This window comes from Myxine glutinosa, chromosome 1, assembly GCF_964187855.1.
Source record: "Myxine glutinosa chromosome 1, kmMyxGlut1.1, whole genome shotgun sequence".
Taxonomy (NCBI): Eukaryota; Metazoa; Chordata; class Myxini; order Myxiniformes; family Myxinidae; genus Myxine; species Myxine glutinosa.
This window is the reverse complement of record NC_136261.1, coordinates 135045021-135056997: the sequence shown is the minus strand read 5'-3', so window position 1 is coordinate 135056997 and position 11977 is coordinate 135045021. Positions and strand designations below refer to the sequence as shown.

General features: G+C 44.6%; 1 protein-coding gene across 1 annotated transcript; it reads left to right on the top strand.

The window, feature by feature from the left end:
- Nucleotides 1-1809: 1809 nt before the first annotated feature.
- On the top strand, nt 1810-6714 carry LOC137421322 (uncharacterized). The gene is made up of 2 exons (XM_078770939.1): nt 1810-3713; nt 6352-6714. The coding sequence occupies exons 1-2, from the start codon at nt 2527-2529 to the stop codon at nt 6395-6397; spliced, it is 1233 nt and encodes a 410-aa protein (XP_078627065.1). The 5' UTR covers nt 1810-2526; the 3' UTR covers nt 6398-6714.
- The last annotated feature ends 5263 nt before the right edge of the window (nt 6715-11977 follow it).

The following is an 11977-nucleotide window of genomic DNA, read 5'->3' as shown; positions in this document are numbered from 1 at the left end:
GTTGTTGTGGAACCCCACTATTCGTGGGGGATACGTTCCTGGAAAATCTGCAAATAGCAAAACCTGTGAATAGCGGGGTATTGTTTCAATGGAAAAAGGGGGGATAGGTTGCCGAGTGGCGAAAATCCGTGAATAGAGAGGAACAAACCGCGAATGGTGAGGCAAAATCTGCAAATGGTGAGGCAAATCCTGAGAATGTCGACGATAATCCGTGAAGGTCGATGAAAATCCCGGAAATGGCAAGACAAATCTTGCGAATGTCGATGAAAATCTGTGAATGCATATCGTGCCGGTTTCAATGGGGGAAAAGGGAGACAGCTAATTGCACTAATAGATACTGTGGAGTGTTTTCATTCTGTACAGTAACTCGCAGCGATGACGCATTATGCAGCTGGTGGAATATCCCGTGAAGCTCTCGATTATAGTGCGGCTAAAATTTGCGGTTGCGAAAGCCATGAAAACGCAAAGCACACAGCAGTGAATGTAGAAGCAGGTCATGCTCATGGCTTAAAGTTGTTTTTTTTGCATACGTCCAGCTGCTTTATGCATGGCTGTTGAAAGATGGGTTTTATAAACGTGTCAAGCTAGCGGCTCGTGAAATGTATTTATTTGCACCCCTGAAAAACCGCGAATTCGCGAAACACAGCCGCAAACAGGAAAAAAAACCGCGATTTCGCGGAACACGGCCGCGAATAGAAAAAAAAAAACGCAAATTCGTAGGACACTTTCCCGCGAATCGACAAACAGGTCGCATTTTATCACCCGCGAATACGTAGAATCCGTGAACAGCGGAACCACGAACAGCGGGGTCTGACTGGCCTGTATTCATGTGGGCAGATATGCGTCGCTACTCTCCTTCTCTGCATGTTCTCCTACCCCTATCAAGATTCGAGTGCCCCAAGGCTGTGTTCTGGGCCTAGTCTTATTCCTGATATTCATCATTGATCTCTGGAAAACCCTCTATATCTATTTGCTGATGACTCCACCCACTGCTGTAACATCCCTCATCCTTCAGACAGACATTCTGCAGCCTCTTCCCTCTCTTCAGACCTTGAAAAAAAATCACAAGCTGCTCAAACAATTGGAATATGTCTTTCAATCCTGACAAATCTCACACTCTCTCTCCTTCTCTCTCTGTGAAAGGACAGTTTGGCAAACCCTCTCATGTACTTTCTTAACAACCCTCTTGAGGAAGTTTAGTCATGTGGACTTTGGGGTCTCACTATCAGCCATGATCTTTCTTGGTCAAATCACATTTCAAAGTTGGACTCCAAAGCCAGCCCCGACTGGGCATCCTCCAGTCGTGCAAAGTCCTTCCTTGGCACACCTGAACTCCTGTCCACCTACGAAGCCTTCATCTGTAGCTTGATGGAGCACTACTCTTCCCTCTGGGCTGGTACACCTGCCTCACACCTTCCTGAGCCAGGTCTTCAACTCAGTTTTTCTACATCCTCTCAGATCATCCCTCATCCAAGGCCATGATATTTTCTTCCCCTGTTAACCTCCCACCCCTTCAAGCCCACCTCCTTCCAACATTTCAATTTCTTACCCTCCTCAGAGTTTGCTCCTGCACCAATCCTCCCTTACCTCTCATTTTTATCCGCATCCCTGGTTTGTCCATCTCTGACCATTTTATCCCTGGTACTTGTTCGCCTCGGGAGTTAAAGTCTCGCAAATCGGTCATCCGTACTCTGTGGTGTTAATCACGGTTACGCGACAAGTGGAAGACATGCACATAGTGGGGTTCCCACCATGAACAAATTTTCATTTTCACTTCAAGTTTTTGAAAAAGTTTAGTTTTTGGTACCAGGTCGAAGCTTAGGGTCTAAGTAACAATTTTGGTCCGAGTGGACAAAGATCACATGGAGTCTTCATACATTCCCGCCATTTTCCAAGATGGCCGCCATCAAAATCTAATACTGACAATATCTCGGAAACTAATCAACCTAGAAACATGAATTTGGTGTCTATACCTAGGTTTTCATGGTCAAGGAATCAAATAAAACCATTTCTGACTACATCAGAGTATTTATTTGTCCCGAAATGGTAAAATTCAAGATGGCCGCCACCAAAATCCTATATCGGCTATACTTCCAAAACCACTAAACCTTCAGTCATGCTGTTGGTGTCCATGCCTAGAATTTTATGGCCAGGGAAGCAAACAGTTATGTCTCTAAATCAGTAGGTGTATCTCTGTTCCCCAAAAGTAGAAAAATAACCATGGCAATTAGGATCTCACATTTATCCTTTGTGATCATGGAATCAGCTTAGGTTGTTTGCTGGAATATCTGTGCAGTACACGAACTCATTAGCACATTTTCTAGTCGCATTATATATCTGTTGATATATCAGTATGTATCCAAATATCTAAATACAATAGCCATTGTGTTATATAAGTCAGCACACATGAATACATTTTGTATATTTGGAAATCGGTTTGGATAATTCATATGTATGTGCAACTGCTTCTGCTGAATCCCTACTTGTCAGATTTTTGTGTTATGTTATGTCCATGTATACTTGATTATGCTTGGTTATTATATACTTACATGTATTTTCTTTTCGTTCCAGGCTAGTGTGATGGCTGAGACAACGAACTGTGAGTTGTGTGTCCTCTGCCAAGAAAAAACAAACGAAGAACTTGTCTGTCCTCTTGACAACCCAGTTGGTGTACGTAGGGCGGAGGCATACAAAGATATTATCAGCCTTGTAAATCAATTCCGAGATGTTGATGCTGCACCTCACCCAAACTTGGAACTTCCAGATGAAGGATCTATGCAAGCAAATCGAGCATCCTGGCACAAAACATGTCGTCAGTTGTACAAGGCATCAGCACTTGACCGGGCAAAAACACGTTCTTCCAAAGGCTTGCCACCTCTACGAAAACGACCAAGAAGATCTAGCACAGAAACTAATCGAAATTTATGTCTCTTCTGTAATGAAGAAACGAGTAAAGATGACCATTCATTCCAAAAAGTTTCCCTCACCGAGAACATCCATGACAAAGCAGTTTCATTGGGAGAGGATCGCATTGTAGCACGGCTTGCAGAAGGAGATCTGGTAGCTATTGAAGCTAACTATCATCGATATTGCTACACTAAATTCAACCGTCGGCATTATGAAATGCTAATCAGTACAAAACAAGGTCAAGTCACCCAAGACACTGAAATCACAGTAGAAAATGAGCTACTACAATTCGTCAGTGAAGAAATTGCTGGAGGACGTAGAATCTTTGCTCTCCAAGATTTGACAGATATGATGACGGAAAGGTTGGGACAGCATGAGATTCGTAAGACAGTGAACTGCACACGCCTGAAAGAGAGAGTACTTGAACACTTCCCACATCTGACAGAAGAAAAAGGGATCCGAAATCGAGTATTCCTTGTTTGCTCAGAGACAGCTCGAAAAATCATCTCCAGCGCGAGCCAGACACCAGAGGAAGAATCACGTACCTTACTGTTGGCAGCATCAATTCTACATAAAGCAGTTTTGGATCATGATACTGCTTTCAATTTCAAGGGGTCATTTCCTGAAGGTTGTGAGGAATCTGCTGTTCCAACAAAGCTGAAATATTTCTTTCGTCAACTGCTTACTGGTCCTAAATCATCTCCTATGCAAGACAATTCCAGGACAGTTCTCTCCATGAGTCAACTAACCATGTTGAACATCACTTCTCTTCCTGCAAACTGGAGATGTGAGCCTCCTCTTGCAGTGTTTTTGGCCTTAAAACTGCATTCCCAAACAAGGAGCAAGAAACTGGTACAACTGCTACATCAGTATTGCCTTAGCGTGTCATATAAGAGAGTGCTTACCATTGAAGTTGGATATGCACAAGCTGCTGCTGAAAGAGCACATGCCAACGCTGATATAGTCTGTCCTAGCAACCTTCGTCAGCAGATTTTTACGGTTGCAGCCCTTGACAATCTAGATCACAATCCTATGTCCAGAACAGCCACATCCTCATTTCATGGAACAGGTATCTCCATGTTTCAGTTTCCTTCAGTAGAAAACCCAGGGCTGGACCAAGAACCTATAGAAATCGACTTCCATCGACGAGCATCAAGCACCAAGGGACCAATGCTGCCTCCTCTGTACACGTTTGTTCCACCTATGAGCCGGAATCTTGTCACCCAACCTCCTGTGAAAGACGTGCAGCCACAGTCCATGGCGTCATTTGACAAGGAGGAACACCATGAAAAGGCCTGGATGAAAATGGTGCAGGAAAATATGCAAATGGAATTTGAAAGTGAAACTGTTCCTCCAATTATGTGGTCGGCATATCATGCTTCTCGATCGGATGCTGTGGGATCAACAGAGAAATGTATTGAAGCCATGCTACCACTATTCCGTGATAAAGCAGCTACACCAAAAATGATTCGACATGGAATGGACCTGGTCAAGAAAACAACCGAGTTCCTCAACCCACAGCAAATCCCAATCATGGCAGTGGACCAGCCACTCTTTGATATTGCCAAGAAAATGCAATGGACCTTTCCTGAACTCTTTGGAGAAGATACGTTTCTGGTGATGTTGGGAGGGCTCCACATCGAAATGGCTTTGTGGGCGACTATGGGAGATTTCCTACGAGGGTCTGGATGGCCTGAAGCCTTTGCAGAGGCTGGCATTGCCTTGACAGTAGCTGCAGCGACATCTTACTTGAGAGCAAATGATCCAATGAGAACACGGTATGCTCACCAGATTACTGTTGTGGTGCTCGATAGTCTACTGAAACGAGCCTATGAGGACGGCGGAAGTGAAATGACCTTCGACGACTGGGTCTCTGTAGCTTGCAAAGAGAAACCAACAGTGCAGTTCTGGTTACTCATTCACAAGTACGAACAGCTCATCTTCATGTTTATTAGATCACACAGAGAGCGAAAGTTCAAACTTATGGTGGCTACTCTGCAAAACCTTGTGCTTCTGTTCTTTGCACTTGATCACCAGAATTATGCAAGGTGGGTTCCCGTATTCATCAGAGACCTTGAAAGTCTTCCATCTAGCATCCAAGAGGAGTTTGAAGCAGGTCACTGGGCAATAAGTCGAAGCAATCATCGTTACTCTTCCATTCCGATTGATCAAGCACACGAGCAGGCCAACAAACGGGTGAAAGGGGTTGGGGGAGTGATCGGGATCACAGAGAACCCTGAGATGCTAGAACGCTGGATTGCAACTGGTCCAGAAATTAGCCGTGTTCTAGAGCAATTCACTGATGTAGATGACGACGAAGATCAAGAGCTCCCTCATCACGAGGAAGGAAGTACATCCCAGCACCGATTTAGGCGTCATGTCACAAATCTCATGGATGTGCTGCAAAGCAGAGGGAATCCCTTTGAAGAGAGTAGTGCAGAACTAGTTACATTAGACAATAAAGTGTGTGTTGACAAGTCTGCCACCACATCGGTCCGTGTCTTAGAATCTAGAGGACAAGAGCAGTATGACCACTTTCGGAAGAATGTGCTGGACTCAAATGATGTACCTCTGGCAGCTCCGATCAAGAAAAACAACTTGCTGCTGTTCCATGAGGAGAAAACTCGAAAAAAGACAGCACTTCAGAAGAAGGTGCAGCACTTCAAACAACATACAGAGCTGTATAGACAAGCATTCATTATGGTTGATAGCCGGGGTGGAAATTTGGAGGAATTTTTCCGTCACGAATCCTCCTCATCACCAGATGCACTGGCTTCTGATGGGTCCATCAACTCTTGCACCAAGTCAGATTTATTGGCGTGCATTATGGAAACAAGTGCAAGTACCGGACTATCCGCGGATGAGGAGCTCGTCGCACCAGATGATTATGGGGTCATCGTTATTGATGGTGGTGCACTGATCCACTCTCTTCCTGGCACAACTGTCCAAGGCAAAACATTTGATGAATATTTCACCAAAGTATTCTGCCCAAGAATCCAGCATGAGTTGAAAAGAGCAGCGAGAGTGGATATTGTATGGGATCAGTATCGCACAATGTCAATCAAAGCGACCACAAGAGAAAAGCGAGGAACAGGCACACGACAGCGAGTATCTGGTTCTGCCAAAGTGCCTGGAAACTGGCAAAACTTTTTGGCTAATGCCGAAAATAAAAAAGAGCTCTTCTCATTCCTGTCAACAAGCATTGTGCAAACACCATTCCAAGATGGCAAACAGGTTTATATCACTTCTGGTGACCAAGTCCTCAATGCAGGGAATGGACCGCCCATGGGACGATGTAATCATGAGGAGGCAGACACTCGTGTCCTGGTACATCTTCTTCATGCCCTCCAATATTCATCACTGGGAATGGTCTATACTGGCGACACAGACGTTGTCGTAATACTTCTGTGTAACTTCCACCACATCAAGGCGGTGAATCCGGAGTCAGATATCTGGATTTCTTTCAAAGCAGGAAAGACAGTCAAAATGATCTCCCTCAACAACATTGCCTCAAGTTTGGGTGTGACAACGTGCAAAGCCTTGGCTCTCTTTCATGCATTCACTGGATCAGACAGCACGTCAGCTTTCAAATTCAAGGGCAAGCGATACTGCTTCAAGCGGAAAGATGAGGTTCCACCCCTCTTGAGTGAGTTTGCGACAATTGCTAGCACCCCGTTTCTTACATCGCCAGAGTTGAGGGAAGTGGTGAGTCACTTTGTTTGCAAAATGTACTCCAACGAACCTATCACTGATGACACCAACGTTGACCTTGTTCGAATGAGGGTTTTCTGTCACAGGACTAGGGATGTGGAAAAAATACCCCCTACAAGTGATGCGCTGGACCAACATCTCAAAAGGAGTGTCTTCCAGGCGAGCATCTGGACTACAGCGCACGAGCCACTGGCACTAGTCCCAAGCCCAAGCAATCATGGATGGATGGAAAAAGATGGCCAACTGGTTCCCATCTGGACCACGTTGCCCCTTGCCAGGGATGTGTTTGATCTAGACGTAAAATGCGCGTGCACAAAACCTTGCTCGTCATGCAAGTGCAAAAAAGCTGACTTGAAGTGCTCACGTTTATGCAAGTGCACATGTCCCAACTAAATGACCATGATGGTTGTGAGAATGAGTAATGATTTTTTAGTTGCACTTACCTAATCAATCAAATATCACTAAGAACAATGAAAATAGAATGTTCGGTTTATATTCATGGTATTTTATAGAATTTACGTTCGTATGTGCTTAATTGTTAACATGCATAATTCTGCAAAATTCTGCTATAACGTTTGTTGTGTAATTTACCATTTCGGGACAAATAAATACTCTGATGTAGTCAGAAATGGTTTTATTGGATTCCTTGACCATGAAAACCTAGGTATAGACACCAAATTCATGTTTCTAGGTTGATTAGTTTCCGAGATATTGTCAGTATTAGATTTTGATGGCGGCCATCTTGGAAAATGGCGGGAATGTATGAAGACTCCATGTGATCTTTGTCCACTCGGACCAAAATTGTTACTTAGACCCTAAGCTTCAAAATGGTACCAAAAATCAAACTTTTTCAAAAACTTGAAGTGACTGATGCCCCAGGCCCCCCCCCCCCTATGGGCCCTGCTGTTGGTTTTCTCCCTCTCTTTCTGCTGTTCCTTTTGTACTGTTGTGTTCTGATCGATGAAGTGTGCTAGCTCTTTCACGAGCCTTGACTTTGTATAATATATAATATATATATATTATATATATATATATATATATATATATATATATATATATATATATATATATATATATATATTGTTGCGGATCTCCCGAAGCCCGTTCCCGTTATAACGGGGGGATTAAACCCCTTTTTCCCTCTGGGTCTTCGGGTCCGTGAGGCCGAAACGCCACTTCCGGGCAATGGTGAAAAAGGGTATCGGGACAAATTCGCACGTACGTTTAACCCATGCTGCCACGAAAGCGGGGACCGAACCTCGCACAAGCCACGCTTAATCGAGTACGCCCGAGCGGTATGCGTACCACGTGACTCGTGCTGTTACTTTTATTGGAACCCGATTCGAGCGGTTCTATTCGTACCATGCGAAGCCAATGGATGGAAGGGACAGGAACGGTCAAATCAGAGGAAGAACACAATTTATTATTTATGTACAATGATCAGGATGAAGGCAAGGGGACACAGAGCAGATGCTTAACAATGTTAACTTATAGCCCAGACAAAGGGCCCACTCACTCACATGGGGAAAAGAAGAGAAGAAGTTCGCGCGCCAAGCGCGCTTTGCCGTCGGTCGCTCCCGTGCAGCTCGCCGGGCATAGCCCTAGGATGTTCACGGCACGTATGCAGGCGAAGGCAGGCAGGAGGAAATCACGTGTCTGTGGCCCTGCGCGGTTCGTTCTCTCGAGCGCGCGATTAATACAGCGCAGAGCGCAGGGCACGGGGAAAGTTCGTGTACAACAGGCAATTCAAGTCGCTCGTTCTTCAGCTCCACTCGCGTTCTCAAGCTCAACCCAACTCACTCTCACGGGGAACTGTAACTCATCTCACAGGGAACTGTAACTCAGCACACGACTCTGACCGACCTCGTCTCACTCAACTGCCGTCTCGAACCCATCTACCTTCTCAACTGACGTCCGGGGGGTTCGGAGCAGGGTTTTATGGCCCCGCCCCAAAGTCTCACTCGAATGTTCCAAACCCCGCCTCTGGTCATCGTGGTTAGCCACTCCCTTCGAGCCCTGATTGGCGGCTCATTCCTTACCGGCCACTCCTCCTGCAGCGCCTCCCTTCGGCCTCGGTAGACTTGTTCAGGTCTGCCACATGGCATTTCAGCGCCAAAAGAACACCTAAGCTCACTGGCCTACTCAACGCAAAATTAAACACAGGAAAGGACGACGCTTACATTCACGAAGAAATAAATGAACTATTGCGAGGCTTCATGTTGTGGTGCGTCTACCTATGAGGGGGAATTAACCTTTATTCCAAAACCACAACATATATATATATATATATATATATATATATATATATATATATATATATATATATATATATTGTTACGGACCGCGGATAAGGATGTTGGTTTGCCGAGCGGATGGCACCGCGGCCGAACAGTTACCCCGACTAACCCGATTTCTGAATGTTGGCCAAAATCGCGCCACAGATATTCAATGGGGAAAAGACTAAAGCGAAGGATGTGAAGAAGAAGAAGAAGAAGACAAAAAGGTTGGAAATACTACTAAATTTATTACTATGTACAGGATTGAAAGAAACCAAGGAAGAAGGAAAGATAAGAAAATAATTTACAGAAGATATTAGAAACACAGTGCAACGCTAGCTTACCTACAGTCTTAATTAACCCAGGGACAGAACAAACAAGGACAGACTCACGCGGGGAATGATGATAGGAATGGCAGGAGGTGGATGGCTGGAGGGGGAGGAAGGTTCAGCTGGACCCGCAGCACGGTCGGGTCGGGGATTAGCAGCCGCCGCCCTTTATCGATCAGCTCGTTTAACAGCCGCCGTTCCTTCGCGGCCCTGCTCAAGAACTGCCGTCAAGGCCACAAGCTGCTGTGGCTGAAGCTGCTGTTGTTGCTGATGTGGCTGCTGCTGTTGTTGCTGCTGTGGCTGCTGCTGCTGCTGCTGTGTGTACGTCGCGTGCTTTTTCCAGGACTCATCTGAGGTGGGGGCGTCTTCTGCGGGTTATATATGCCACGCCCCTGAACCTTCGCGAACCTCCTTGATGTTTCTCTCCACACCCTCTCCAAGTCCAACCCCTTGTTCATGGTTGGTTGAGTGGGGCTGACTCACTCCTCCCCTCTATGACGAGGTGGGGACACGCCTTTCTTCCCCGACCCGAGCACATGTTCAATGGTGGTTTTGGGGCGAAATCAACAACCCACAGCTGTAGCAAACCTGGCAAACTGCCCAGTGCAGTTGGCAATGGAGGCTTGGAGGAGATGTAGCTGGCAATTGAGGCTTGGCAATGGTAACAGAAGAAACTGTTACCTCGATCACACAAGAGGTCATTGACTTACCGGTCGCTTTTGACCCACTCTTGTGTAAACGAAGCAGGCATTCGGTACTTTGAACAACGAGTCCACATAATATATCACATAAGGTTTTTATTCGGACAAATTGCCCCCTCCCACCTCCAATCCCTCCAAACCACCCCTCTCCCACACCCCCCCCCCTCCACTTCCAACCCCCTCTGGTTCCCCCCCCCCCCATTTTATCCCCCCTAAAACCAACCTCCTTCCCGCATTCACCTTTACCGCATAGGGCCACATGTGATGATCTTGATAATGTGACAATTTTATTTTGCCTTAAAAATTTTTGGCTTTAATATATTTACAGTTTTAATTTAATTTACAATTTAATTGTTTGCAAGTTTAACTTTTGATTAAATGTAATGATTGTTCCGGATTTTCTCAACACTTGCGTTATAATCCAGCATTGCTTACAGGATTATTTTGAGCTGTTAATATGCGGTTGATTTTTGAATTTGGTCGGTAACGTCTCCGTTCACGAGAGCGGTGTGATACGGTTTCATTGGCTGTCCAGCATTGCCCACCCCACTTTGCATATACCCCACCCACTGTGCATGTAAGGGGATGTTGAGATGATTTTATCACTCTTGAGGAAGATTAACGGAGGCGTGTGGCTTCACATGTTGTTAATCGAAACGTTGAGTCATTGTTTGTTCAATTAAAGGTTGGAGATCTTACCATGGAGTCATATATATATATATATATATATATATATATATATATATATATATATAATATATATATATATATATATATATATACTGTATATATATACATATATATATATATATATATATATATATATATATATATATATATATATATATATATATATATATATATATATATATATATATATATAGTCACGTGAAAACGTAAGTACACCCCATGTAAAGTTTTGACCTTTTCAACATATTTCAACATACAGATATATGATCTTCATTTCAACAATATTGATAGATAAAGGCTCTAATAGCCTTGGCCTTGGCTCTAATAGGTGGTATTGCCCCCTTTGGCAGAAACAACCTCAAGTAGGCGTTTCTTATAACTGTCTACCAGTCTCTGACATCGACTGGGAGAATTTTTTGCCCACTCCTCCATGCAGAATTCTTTCAGCTGTGCGATGTTTGAGGGGTTTCTTGCATGCACAGCTCGTTTCAAATCCCCCCACAACACCTCGATGGGATTTAGATCCGGGCTTTGACTTGGCCATTCCAGAACCCTCCATTTCTTTCTATTCATCCATTCCTTGGTGGACCTACTGGTATGTTTAGGGTCATTGTCATGTTGCAAGGTCCACCTTCGGTTGAGCTTCAACTTCCGACAGATGGCCTCACATTATCCTCAAGCACCCTCTGGTACAATGAAGAATTCATCGTGGATTCTATGATGGTGAGCTGCCCAGGCCCTGATGCAGCAAAGCTGCCCGAAATCATAATATTTCCACCACAATGCTTTACAGTTGGTATCAGGTTCTTGTGGTCAAATGCTGTCTTTGGTTTTCGCCAAACATGTCTTCTGGTACTGTGGCCAAATATCTCTACCTTTGACTCATCTGTACAGAGCACATTGTTCCAGAAGTGCTGCTCTTTGCCTCGGTGTTCATTGGCAAACTTTAGTCTTGCCCTGATGTTCTTTCTGGACAGCAAAGGTTTCCTCCTGGCACACCTCCCATGTAGATCAAATTTGTGCAGCCTCTTTCTAATGGGAGACTCGTGCACATTGACATCAACAGTGGCAAAAGCTATCTGTAGATCCCGTGATGACATTCTGGGGTTCTTAGAGACTTCTTTCAGCATATTGGGTTCTGCTCTCGGGCAGTTGTTTGGAATCTTCTCCACTTGTAGATGATCTTCCGGACAGTCAAATGATTGATTTCAAATTGTTTGGAGATGTTTTTAAATCCCTTCCCAGACTCGTAGGCATCTATAACCTTCTTTCTGAAGGCCTCAGAGAGCTCTTTTGATCTAGGCATGGTGACGCCGCACACTTCAACAACAAAGAGCAAACCAAACTAAATGGCTGAGGTTTA